A 13,314-nucleotide genomic window follows, 5' to 3' on the forward strand; every position below is an offset into this window, starting at 1 on the left:
TATTGCTGGCTCCTTTGAGAAGCACTCACCTCTTTAACCAAGGGACGAAAGTTTCTAGAGCTGCTGGTGGCTGGTGGGCCAATTAGTATGTTCTGGGTTCTAGGCCTGTCTTATCCCCTCCTAGACTCATGGATAGATTTTTAAAAGGCATTGGCAATGTGGCCAGAATTTGATCTTTAAAGTACCCAGCTATATGAACTGAAACTTTAAAAAGGGATTGACTGTCAAGGAGTAAGACGTGGGTGTGGGGGATGGGGAAAGAGAAAAGCAAATAGGGCATTGCTTACACGTTTGTCTTGCATTCTTCCAGAAGTTTGAATGGTAATTGTAAAATTGTCAGCAGCCAGAAGGAGAGAAAATAACTTTGTTCCTTTATTCTTAAGTGATATAAGAGTTTCTCTAGCCTGCAGGTTTTTTAGAAACCTGTATGGAAGTCCCCACCTACTGCCCTTCAGAAAGTAGTTACTACTTTTTTCTGAATTGACTTGATGAGCCGAGTATGATGGAGCCTTGTGCTAACATGGCTAGTGCATAACTTTTTCCTCTGTAAAGAAATGTGGAGATTTAAGGTCAGTTTCCATACAGAAGTGTGAGTGATGGGTTACTCGCCCTTTGGCTTAGCCCCTCTTCTGCTATTGAAATCTTAAATGGTGATTACCAAGGCAGTGGAATGTAAAGTGTCCCTTCCCTTTCTTCTACCGTGGTTTCGGTTTCGGCAGCGTGATCACTCTGAGGAAAACCTGTACTGATTTCCAAAGGATCAGCACTGAAAATGTTTCCCTCCCCTTCCCCCAAGAAGCCTGACAGAAAGGCAAAGCCTCATCTGCCCCATGATAACAGTGGTATGTGGCTGTCTAAATCCCCTCTAAGGCCATGAGTCCTCCTGACCCCACAGTGTCTCCTGTCTCTTGTTCCCTGGCATGGAGTCTCTTCTGGCATAGGTAGACAACGGTGCTCAGCCCTGCCTCTTTCCCATCATTCCCTGATGCTGGCTTATGTTCAGGGGATTCTGCAGCTTACTGTTCTTAAGTATGGATTTTATCAACTCCCAGGCCTATGATGATGCTGACTTCTTTGAGTTTGAGACTCCATATGGAAAGCCATTGCTCTTTAATGATCCAGGTAAAAGCCAATGACCTATATTGTGCTGTGGACTTGGTGGGAAGATAAAATATAGAAGAGCTAAAAACAATTTTCTCAGGTTTCTCTTCAGATTGAAGCTAACAGAAAATAAATATTAGTAACTAAAACTGTAAGTTCTTATAATTTACCCCCCAAAAAAGCCATTCTATTTTTTTTTTAATGTTTCTTCATTTTTTGAGAGAGAGGGAGACAGAGCACAAGCAGGGGAGGAGCAGAGAGAGAGGGAGACAGAATCTGAAGCGCTCTAGGCTCTGAGCTGTGAGCACAGAGCCTGACGTGGGGCTCGAACCCACAAACCGCAAGATCATGACCTGAGCTGAAGTCTGACGCTCAACTGACTGAGTCACTCAGGTGCCCAAAAAAAGCCATTCTAGTCTGAAGAAGAATAGATCCCTAGCAACCCTTCTCAGAAAGCTGTGCCTCTTTCCCATTTATATGCTGAGATCTAAGACTGGTTCTGTATGTAGAAGGATCTCTCCTTGTTCCCTTCTCCCAAAAGGTTCTGAATCAAACAGAGGACCACCGCCAGAGGGTTCTGCAGGCGGCTGCTAAGAACATCCGTGTCTGGTTCATCAAGGTGCGGAAGATGAAGGCCATCTACCACACCCTGAATCTGTGCAACATAGACGTGACCCAGAAGTGCCTGATCGCCGAGGTCTGGTGCCCTGTCACCGACCTCGACTCCATCCAGTTTGCACTCAGAAGGGGCACGGTGAGTCCCGCACCACTAACCATGCAGCCAGGAAAAGAGGTTCCCATCAACAATAACATGAATTAATTACATTTTTGCGGCATTTTTACTTTCAGAGTTCTTGACTATACTCACCTTGTACTCCTCTTATATCCTAACCATACATTTTGTACATCTTGGTTTTCCGAATGTGGAAACTGCAGTTCAAAAAAGATGAAATGACTTAGTCGTATACCCGTGATTCTTCAGGGTAGCTCATGACCACAATGTCTGTTTCCTGATCCATTCTTTCTGTCCAGCAGACCACTTCTGAGGGATACCTCTGGCAGTCCCGCTTAGTAGTTAGAGTTTGAAAACATTCGCTGCTTTCTCCATAAAAGGAGGAGAGAACAGCGATAATCTCAGAAAGGCAAATGATTGTCTTCAGACAAGGAAGTGCCATATTTTCTTTGGTTACACATTTTAGAACTGAATTTTTTTCACAGTAAGGATATTCTTCCCAAGACTTAATATAAATTTTTCATTGTAAATTTTATACCTAGTTCCGGTTTCTCCCAAAGATGGGAAGATTGAGAAACAACTCACATAGAATAAAATGCACGTATTTTATATGTACAGCTTGAGGAGTTTTGATGAATATGTTCATGGTCAGGATGATCTAATTTTGCTATGTGTGCTCAATGTTTCCCAGGAACACAGTGGCTCCACTGTGCCCTCTATCTTGAACAGGATGCAAACAAATCAGACTCCCCCAACCTATAACAAAACGAACAAGTTCACATACGGCTTTCAGAACATAGTAGATGCTTACGGAATCGGGACTTACAGAGAGATAAACCCAGGTAAAAAGACCTTGAATCTTCTAGAGGTTTGATTTTTTTGTTTGTTATTTCTTCTAATGCTTCCCTTCAAATGTTCTTGAATAACTGGCTTAAAACTAACAGTGTTGTCAAGATCTCAGCTCTAGTGTCATTCCTGTAAAGACGTGCCCACTTTGACACAGAGAGGGAGGTTTGTTGCTGGGTGGCACTCTTTTAAGAGGTGGTTTTATAGGAATGAGCTCAGCGGATTGGATTCTTTTGTGTGCCCTCACAACTATGAAACACCTGACTTTCTCTAGCACACCATTTGCAGGAAGTACTTTAAGTTTTTTCTAAGATATCTGATGTTTTTAAAAGGCTTCCCTATACCAGGTTAGACAGAGAAAATATAGCAATTACTGACCATTTTAGACACAAAGCAGATTGCACAAAGCAAAGCCAGGAGAGTTAATTATTAAATCAAGAGTCTGGGAATTCGTTTTTAGCTGGAGTCTTCTACAGGACTGACTTTGCTCTGGGTTCCAGGCTTTCTCCCACGTACCTGAGAGCTTTATTCAGCTGGGAAATGGTTGCTGCACAAGAGAAGAAAGCTGGCCTGTCAAAGGAGCAGTGTCCCAGGAGTTAGAGAAAAGGAATCCAAGAACAAATTACACTGTTGCCAGGGCTAGGGACAAAACTTGCATTTCCTGTGTCCTTTGTTTAAAATGCTAGCAGTAGGCCTAGATGCCATCAGAGCTGCTTTGTGAGGTCCTGTCATGGAAGGTTTTCCCTGAGAGTCCATCTGACCAACAGCTTGGGAGTAAGTCCCCTTGTACAGATCTTAGAGTACGGTGAGGAATGTGATCTTTTGGTGGTGGGCACAGTTGTCTGTACTTTGTCTTTTTCTTCCTTTGGTTTCTTTATAGCTCCATATACCATCATCACTTTCCCTTTCCTGTTTGCTGTGATGTTTGGGGACTTTGGCCATGGCATTTTGATGACCCTCTTTGCTGTATGGATGGTGTTAAGGGAGAGCCGGCTTCTCTCCCAGAAGAACGAGAATGAGGTAATGTTTGTCAAATCTGCGTCGGACTGACACTTTGTAATTCCTCAAGCAGTCACTATAAAATTATGATCTGGAAGTCTTTTATTCGTGAAGTTATAGAGAAGTTACAGAGGCCATGTCAAGAATAGAGAAGTTATATTCATTTTAACACTGAAGCGGCCATGTGCTGTGAAAGTAATTTCTTGTTAGCATTGTATTTTGACCTTTACGTTAAGCTCTCTGACCCAGGGTGGGGTAAAGTAGTGTGAGAAGAAAGGTCTAGTATATTCTCAATATTGTCACAACATGAGCCACCGAGAGTACATTTCATTGACCTCTTTCTTCTGCTTTCCAGATGTTTAGCACAGTGTTCAGTGGCCGGTACATTATTCTACTGATGGGTGTGTTTTCCATCTACACTGGCCTCATCTACAATGATTGCTTTTCCAAGTCTCTTAATATCTTCGGGTCATCCTGGAGCGTACGGCCAATGTTCTCTTTGTATAATTGGACGTAAGTTGCAAAGAAGACGAAAGTCAAAGCTTTTTCCTTTCCTGTTCAGCTCTGATCTTCCAGACAAGTGGTAAACTTCTACTTCTTTCAGAAGTGGCTGACAGTGTCTCAGTTTCAGAAGAATGTAGTGTCCCCTCTTATTTATGCCCCAGCCTGGGAAGTGTTTTGTGATTCTTTCAGTACTCTCAAGAAACTGAGACTATAAATGTAGGCACATTGATTCTTTTTGTAAATTAAAAGCAGATTCCCCAAATTCCCTGCTTGGTTATGTAGGTGTATTTGTTTGTTGTGTTCTTTTGTTATTGCTGATCCCTTCTCATTCTCAGATGCTAGTCCCTCCTCTTTTATTGAAGAGACAAGACAGTTGTAGTAGTTTCTTTTAGGACCAGTTTTTGGACCCTAGCAGTTTCCCGCTCTGATAAAAACAAATGGAACTTTTCTTCTAACATGGTAGGGATGAGACACTTCGGGGGAACCCTGTTCTACAGTTGAATCCAGCTGTCCCTGGAGTTTTTGGTGGACCATACCCTTTTGGCATTGATCCAGTAAGAGCACTTCTTTCCTATATGTCTAACACCAGAGTTTGAAACTGTAACCTTGAAGTGAGAGAATTAAGTTGAAGATAAATGGTTATTTGGTTTTCAGCTGAAGGTTGTTTTTTTTTTTTTAAGTTTATTTGTTTATTTTGAGAGAGACAGAGCACACACATGCAAGCAGGAGAGGGACAGAAACAGAAGGAGAGAGAGAATCCCAAGCAGGCTCTGCATTGTCAGTGCAGGGGCTCAATCCCACGAATGGTGAGATCATTGCCTGAGCCGAAATCGAGAGTCGGACACATAACCTACTGAGCCCCCCAGGCGCCCCTTCAGTTGACATGTTTTTGGAAAGTCTTTTGTGTATTTGTCCAGAGTACTTCCAAACCATAAGAGACCCAAGTGCCTTGGGGACCCAAATAATTTTTCCTGCACTACTTATTTCAGAGATGGCTAATAATTTTGACCCTGGGAAGATTGATTTTCAAGACTCCTTCCCAATTTATTTCTGTTTAACTTAGTTTAGCAGGTATTTTAACAAAGCAGAAATAGTCTTTTCCTATGGGTTTTAGATTTCCATTCTTATCTTTATATACTTAAAAAACTTATCCCAGAATTAAAAAAAAAATACTTAGGCAAATAAAGTGTGATCAAATCTTTTGTATTGTGTGCTTAAAAGGGGGGGTGGGGGGAGATTTAAGAATGATTTAAGGAGTACAGCATTCCAGAGGAAAAACACATCATTATGGGTCAGAAAGATCAAGGTTTCTTATAAAAAATGGGTATTAACTTGGCCTTTAAAAAATGTTTCAGATTGGTATAGGTGAGAAGTGTGTACAAAAGCATATAGGTGGGGAAATACAAAGTTATTTATTTTTATTATTATAAGAGCAGATGTTACAGAAATGCTTACTGTGGGCCAAGCACTGAACTCTGCCCTTACTTAGCATATCTGATTTCCCCTCCAACGGTTCTTTTTTTTTCCCTTCCAAATTTTTATTAAATTCTAGTTAGTTAACATGTAGTGTGATATTAGTTTAGGAGTAGAATTTAAGGATTCATCGCTTACCTACAACACCCAGTGCTCACCCCAACAAGTGCCCTCTTTAATACGCATCACAGTCTAGCCCATCCCCCACCCACCTCCCTCCATCAACCTTCAGTTTATTCTGTCTTTAAGAGGCTCTTACAATTTGCTTCCCTCTCTCTTTTTTTCTTCCCTTCCCATATGTTCATCAGTTTTGTTTCCTAAATTCCACATACAAGTGAAATCATCTAATATTTGTCTTTCTGACTTACTTCACTTAGCATAATACTCTCTGGCTCCAGCCATGTCATGGCAGATGGCAAGCTTCCATTCTTTTTGATGGCTCAGTAATACTCCATTTTATATATACCACATCTTCTTTACCCATTCATCAGTTTACAGACACTAGGGCTCTCCCCTCAAACAATTCTATCAGGGAAATACTGCTATCCCTATCATGCAGATAAGAAAACCAAGGCTTGGAAAGGTTGGATAACATTTCACACATGCATTTAACAAATGTTTATTGAATCCTTGTCTGCAGGCATAGTGCTTGCTGGGGGAAACACAGAATTGTAAGATGTAGCTCCTGGCCTCAAGTAGCTTAGAGTCTAATAAAAATATTAGGTAACATTTATATAGGGTTCTGTAGTTAACAGAGTGTTTCGTTGTTGTTGATGTTGTTTTACGTACATCTCATTTGACACTTAAGGGTAGGTGTTGAGTTTGATGTGCCTGTGGGATACACAGGTGAAATGTCCATCAGGCAATTGGAGCCGTAGAACTGAATTTCAGGGAAAATGGGCTGGAGAGAGAACCAGCCACATGTTTTGAGATTAGAAGTCACCGAGGATAAGCTCCTTGCAAGGAGGCCAGTTCAGAAAAAACGCCAGGCTTGCTGGTGGAAGGTCTGGCTTATCAGGTTACTGAGTTCACACTTTATCGTAGAGAAGACAGTGGGGGTGTGAGGTAGGTTTGGGCACAGGGAAGTGACTGCATCAGAGTCAGTGATTTAGGAAATGTGATTTGATGGCCAAGTAGAGGCAGAGAACTGCGGGAAAATATTACAGATGTCCAGGCCCTTAGGTGACAAAGCTTAAGGCAACTAATATTTAAAAATAGATGGAATGACAGCATTAAGGGTACGTGATCAGTAAAACACAGACCGGGGAAACATCTACAAAATAAATGTTCCAACTTTTTAAAATATTTTGTAAGGAATTAAAAAGGAGAGCTGAAAGGAGAATTTATAGATTAGAGATTTAAGAGCTGTGTCAGTAATCAATGTAGAGACCTGATCTGTACCCTACTTTTGAATAAATGAATTATTTTTAAAAATTGGGGCACAATCAGGGAAATTTAAATACTGAGTGTGTGTTTCATGGTATTAAAGAATCATTGTTAATGTTTTTGGGGGTGATAACAGCATTGTGGTTATGTTTTGATAATGAGTGCTTACCGGGGCACCTGGGTGGCTCAGTTGGTTAAGCATCCGACTTTGCTCAGGTCGTGATCTTGTGGTTTGTGAGTTCAAGCCCCACGTTGGGCTCTGTGCTGACAGCTTGGAGCCTGGAGCCTGCTTCAGATTCTGTGTCTCTGTCCCTCTCTCTCTCTCTGTACCTCACCCTCTCATGCTCTGTCTCTCTCTCAAAAATAAACATTAAAAATTTTTTTTTAAGTAAAATAAAAACGAGTGCTTACCTTTTAGAGATATGTACTGAAGTATTTACAGTTAAAATTATATGATATCTGAACTTGGCTTCCAAATAATAGGGAAGTGGGGAGTAGGTTGTGTGATGAAATAAGATTGACCTTGAGCCAGTAGTAATTTTTCAGGGGGGCACCTGGGTGGCTCAGTCAGTTGAGCATCTGACTCTTGATTTCAGCTTGGGTCCCATGATCCCAGGATCATGAGATTAAGCCCTAGGTTGGGCTCTGCATTGAGTGTGGAGCCTACTTGAGATTATGTTTCTCTCCCTCTGCCCCTCTTCTCCACTAGCGTGTGCTCTCTCTCTCTCTCAAAAAAAAAAAAAAAAGTATGCAAGCTGGATCATAGGTAAATGGGAATTTGTTATACTCTCTACTTAAGTCTATGCTTAGAATTTTCATAATTAAAAAAAGCTTTCAAATAGGTAAATAAGGGCTCCTGGCTGGCTCAGGTGTTAGAGCACATGACTCTTTCTTGATCATGATTTCAAGTCCCACTTTGGGCATAAAGCTTACTTTAAAAAAAAAAAATTGGGTGGCTCCTGGGTGGCTCAGTTGGTTAAGCAACCGACTTCAGCTCAGTTCATGATCTCTCCCTCTGTGAGTTCAAGCCTCGTGTCGGGCTCTGTGCTGACAGCTCAGAGCCTGGTGCTGCTTCAGATTCTGTCTCCCTCTCTGTCTGCCCCTCCCCCACTCATGTGCACGCACGTGCGGTCTCTCTCTCTCTCTCTGTCTCTCAAAAATGAATAAATGTTAAAAAAATTTTAATTAAAAAACTAAAAAAATAAAAAATTGGTGAGGGGCACATGGGTGGTGCAGTTGGTTAAGCGTCCAACTCTTGATCTTGGCTCAGGTCATGATCTCAGGGTTTGTAAGTTTGAGCCCCACATTGGGCTCTGAGCTGATGGTGTGGAGCCTGCTTGGGATTCTGCCACTCCTTCTCTCTGCCCCTCCCCTGCTTGTATGCACATGTGTGCACACACTCACTCTCTCTGTCTCAAAGTAAGTAAATACTAAAAATTTTTTTAATATTGGTGCATAATAATGTCCCATTCATGAACTCTTTATAATGCTTTTTTGTTTCCTTGGATTGTGATAGATCTGGAACATTGCTACCAATAAACTGACCTTTCTCAACTCCTTTAAAATGAAGATGTCTGTTATCCTTGGCATCATTCACATGATGTTTGGAGTCAGCCTGAGTCTCTTCAACCATACGTGAGTTGCTGTATTTCTGTCTCAGGAACACACATAATTTAGATAATGCTTTCGCCTAAAGAAATCATGACATCTTTGGAGAGGGATTATTAACTCAGAACCCTATTCTACATTAAAGAGGTGCTTTTTATAAAAATCTCATATTCTTAAATGAGGCTTAATTAGCATTAGTCCCTTAACAATTTACAATTGTAGTAAAGCTCTTTGAAAAACTTTATGTCATTTTCATCAAAATGAGTGAGGTATTTTTTTTTTCTCTTGATGTGTAACTCACATAAAATTATAAACTATGGTCCCAGAAGGTACTATATTTTCCAGTCTCTTTCTGATGGGAAAAGTTTGGTGGTGGGGGGTGGGGGTGGGGGGGGGGGTGGTACTGGAACTGTCCAAGGTCCAAAAATTTAGAAGTCACAATTAATCCTGCTTCTCTCCGTTGCCTTCAGTGCATCTGGCTGTTGCTTCTTAAAGTGATAAAGACAGAATTGAGGGAAGTGTAGGTAGGAGATCTAGTGAGTACTCCATTTGGTCTGGGGGTGACCCTGGGTCTGTTCACTGTTTTGTTTTTAATTTTAATTTTTTTAAAAGTAAGCTCTATATCCAATGTGAAACTTGAACGGACGACCTTGAGATCAAGAGCCGCATGATCCACCGACTGAGCCACCAGGCGTCCCTGGGTCTGTTTGCCTTTAACATTTTTTTTCTCTCTTTTTAGCTATTTCAAGAAACCCCTGAATATCTACTTCGGATTTATTCCTGAAATAATCTTCATGACCTCTTTGTTTGGCTACTTGGTTATCCTCATATTTTACAAGTGGACAGCCTATGATGCTCATACATCTGAGAAGGCGCCAAGCCTTCTGATTCATTTCATAAACATGTTTCTCTTTTCCTACGGTGACTCTAGTAATGCGATGCTTTATTCTGGACAGGTGAGTCAACCCAGAGGTAGACTGGCTTAGGTGGTTCCCTCAATCAGGAAGCCAGATATTTCTCTTCTTTTCTTTTTTAATGTTTGTTTAGTTTTGAGAGAGAGAGCACATGCATGCACAAGTGGGGGAGGCTCAGAGAGAGGGGGACAGAGGATCAAAGCAGGCTCTGTGCTGACATCAGAGAGCCTGATGCGGGGCTTGAACTCATGAACTGTGAGATCATGACCTGAGCCAAAGTCAGATACTCAACTGACTGAGCCACCCAGGTGCCCCAGGAAGCCAGATATCTGAAAAAGCCTTTAAAAATCTCTTTCTGTGGTGTTGGTGTTCAGCCCATACCTTCAGACCTAAATTCAGCCCATCCTCCTTAGCATCCTATCAGATAATTCTTGGGCTTTGCCACAATATCTGCTAATTAGTTTGAGAAACTGGATGTTGTCATTCATAGATCAGTAAGAAAATACTGTTTGGGGGAAATTTGTGCTAGAGTTGGAAACTGCATGTTTGATTAATGTGATGTGCCTTATCCTTACTTTGTAGAAAGGAATTCAGTGTTTCCTGGTAGTGGTCGCGCTACTGTGTGTACCTTGGATGCTACTATTTAAACCACTGGTCCTTCGCCATCAATATTTGAGGAGGAAGCATTTGGTGGGTGTATTTTTGTTGCTGAAAGATACTAGATTTTTTTTCCCCTTGAGAGCAAGGCAATTCCTCATCAGATATAATGAATTGTGCATAAGACTACATCCTCTTAAAACGCACTTGTGTCATATCCCAGCATGTGCATTGGACCTGATGAAAAAAAAAATTTTTTTTAAACCCATGTGTTTGCTGCTCGAACATCTGGATTCAGCTTTGAGTAGCTTAGGTACAGGAAACAAGTCATAAGTTTCTGCCTTTCTTGGTCATGCTTTGCTCATGCTGTGCTCAGCAAAATCCAGGTCTGGGCCTGCTTAGATGCAACCTCAGCCAAATCAGGGCTGCAGGAGCTACAGGTGGGTGAACCCACTCATGTGGTTTGCCTGGGCAACCACAGGGCTGACGCTGAGACATTTTCGTTTAAAATGAGACCATGATACTTTCACCAATTGAGACATCTGGGAAAAAGATTTTTTTTTTTAAATGCCACACATAAACTTGTGTTTACTCAATGTATGTGTGCTTATGAATTCTATACACACATACACACACACAAACACACACACACACCCCAAATTTTCATTTCTGGCTATGCAATAATGTTTACTTATTACACTGCCTAATAAAACCCAAAAGATCTTATTGCATGACTCTCATACGGCTGTTAGATTATTATTCCTGTTGGAGAGCAGCTGAGTTACAAGACCCTCCTTCTCCCTTTTCTGACCATCTTCATCCTTCCATGTACCCTCCATTCGTCTCCCCGCCTCACTCCCGCCCTCTTTTGTTTCTTTCTCCCTTCCTCTTCTCTTCCATTCACTATCAGGAAGGGCAGCCTGTGGAGGCCCCAGTCAGCCCAACCCCGAGCCAGCAGGGACTAGAGGCAGCAGCGGCTGCAACAGTGAGTGAATTAAAACTGACAAACCATCACATTTTGTGTAAAGAGGTGGCAAACAGTGCAGCAGAATTCTTTTCAGTTATATGGAGAGCATGGGACATGTGTGCTCTTGGGAAGTCCATCCTTTTATCTCATTGGGACAATGATAGAAAAGACTTCCACCTCTTACGAGTAGATTCTAATATCATCTTTATCATTGGTCTACTAAGTTTCTATTCAAATTTGTAAGTACAGTCATGTCTATGGGAGGAAAGTGGCTGTTGTACCCTCTCAGAATCCCATCATCTTAATGGGATGTATTTTGTGACCACGTATTAGATGCTTTTTCTGCATGGAGCAAGAACATTTCTGTGATTCTTGAATAAATCTCCCTGCTCTTTAAACTTCTGCTTCGGAGTGATGCTTGGACATTTGGTCCATTTTAGCTATGACTTACTCTCCTGCCAGTCAGAGCTTATACATGTCTACTTTTTTGCGAGAGACTCAGAAGCCCTCATGTCCTCAGCTGTTCCATTGAGACCTCCACTCCGCCATGTGTCTCGTGTGTCTTCTGCATCTGGTACAATAACCAAAGTCATCTGTTTCGACTTTCCTTCTTCAAATACTAACTCATGATCCAGCAACAGCACTTTGAATGTTAAGTATTTCAATATTTTTCCTGAAAAACATCTCTTAACCAAACTGTTTTAATGTGCTAATATCAACTTAGCCCGGTGTATTCTAGGTAATCAGTAAGATTTTAAAAATCTCACCAGCAGTAATCACACATGTACTCTTATAATCTAGTGGCATCATACTCCTTTATAAGAAAATGAAATATTTAGATGGATAGCTCTTTCCTTCATTAGGTGTTTCTGATCATTTTAAACCTAGAAAACTGATGTAATTCTTCTAGAACTAATCTAAAAGGGCTGATATTTTGGATCAGAAGATAGTTTAATGTTACCGTTTAAAATTATTTTCAAACGGATTTACTCTCTCCTTTGAGAAATGTTTTAAGTTCACAAACCACATACTATCCATTTATTGACATTCTTTCCACGTGCCCTTCTTTCTGTTAGTCTTAGCATATTTAGGATGTGCTTCTGATGCATCCGTTTTGGTGCTTTTAACTCTGTTACCCTCTTCTACGATATTGTCCAAGTGAAACGTCCCCCGTCTGGAAACCTGCACCTTCATAGAGTCTTCTTAGCCCACTGGTTTTTCCGTGAAACGTCTGGTTCTATTGAGCCTCATGAAAGCTTCAAGATGATCATTTCACAAGGACTCTGGATTCTTGACCCTAAGGGCTGAGGAGACAATCACTGATCTGTGTTTGTTCTGTTCTTTGTCCTTTGGGTTGTCTGTAAGCAGTGTATCATGGTTTAATGTTTTCTTTTTTCTGCTGATGTGTATGTCTCATCCCCTCTTCCTGTAATTTTCATGTCCTGTGTCCTGAAAGGACACTTGCTAGTGTCTGGCTGAGAGGTTTACCCTGTCTGCCCCTCACTCTGCTGGTTGGGAAAAGCTTCAGAAATGACCTTCTGCTTTAGGATCCTTAAAGCCTGAAGCCTGCCTCAACCCTGTAACCCGTGCCAGGATATGCTGGGGTCCTCTCCTGTCACCAGTGCCCTTTTTGTACTTCCAGTCCACCTGCTGAGGTCTGTCAGGTGTAATGTTTGCATGACCTGGAGGTGCCCAGGGTCTCAGTGCTTCCCGAATCTGAGTACACATCAGAATCACCTGGTGACCTTTACGTTTGTTTCTTAGAGTATTAAAACAGAAGAAGTAATAAAGATAGTCCACAGTTCCATGACCCAGACAATCCTCCACTGACATTAAAAAGTAAAATTAAAGCAATAGGTTAGAAAATGCAAATAGTACTGAAAGTGAAAGTGCCCCTGTCCCTGGACTCCTTCTCCTACTCAAAGGCAGGGGAATTTTGCCTCCAATATTTTTCTGCATATATCAGCATATTGCTATCATCTATTGATATAAATATGTATATGTATTTGTACATGTGTATGTATACACGTTTAAAACATACTAGGAATTGTGTTTTAAACTGTAGCACTCTTTTGCCCCTTGATTTATTAAGTTTAAAAATTTTTAGTGTATCCTGGGAGATTGTTTCACTCTTTTTTTTTTTAATTTTTTTGTTTTTAACGTTTATTCATTTTTGAGAGACAGAG

The 13,314-nt window shown here is 41.2% G+C and overlaps 1 protein-coding gene across 6 annotated transcripts in view; it reads left to right on the forward strand.

The window, feature by feature from the left end:
- Positions 1-13,314, forward strand: part of ATP6V0A1 (ATPase H+ transporting V0 subunit a1) — a 57,767-nt gene that overhangs the window by 30,178 nt on the left and 14,275 nt on the right. For 5 of the 6 annotated variants that reach the window (XM_047093509.1, XM_047093511.1, XM_047093510.1 and 2 more), the window contains exons 10-17: positions 1,643-1,855; positions 2,526-2,676; positions 3,561-3,700; positions 4,035-4,192; positions 4,647-4,737; positions 8,559-8,677; positions 9,390-9,606; positions 10,147-10,254. In XM_047093509.1, coding sequence (XP_046949465.1) covers positions 1,643-1,855; positions 2,526-2,676; positions 3,561-3,700; positions 4,035-4,192; positions 4,647-4,737; positions 8,559-8,677; positions 9,390-9,606; positions 10,147-10,254 — 1,197 coding nt within the window. Of the gene's footprint in view, positions 1-1,642; positions 1,856-2,525; positions 2,677-3,560; positions 3,701-4,034; positions 4,193-4,646; positions 4,738-8,558; positions 8,678-9,389; positions 9,607-10,146; positions 10,255-11,071; positions 11,147-13,314 lie in introns of all 6 variants that reach the window. The other variant, XM_047093515.1, reaches the window with a different exon arrangement.

This window comes from Lynx rufus, unplaced genomic scaffold (assembly GCF_022079265.1).
Source record: "Lynx rufus isolate CCGP_SWC_20201006 ecotype Redwood Valley unplaced genomic scaffold, mLynRuf1.p SCAF_34, whole genome shotgun sequence".
In the NCBI taxonomy this organism is placed as follows: Eukaryota; Metazoa; Chordata; class Mammalia; order Carnivora; family Felidae; genus Lynx; species Lynx rufus.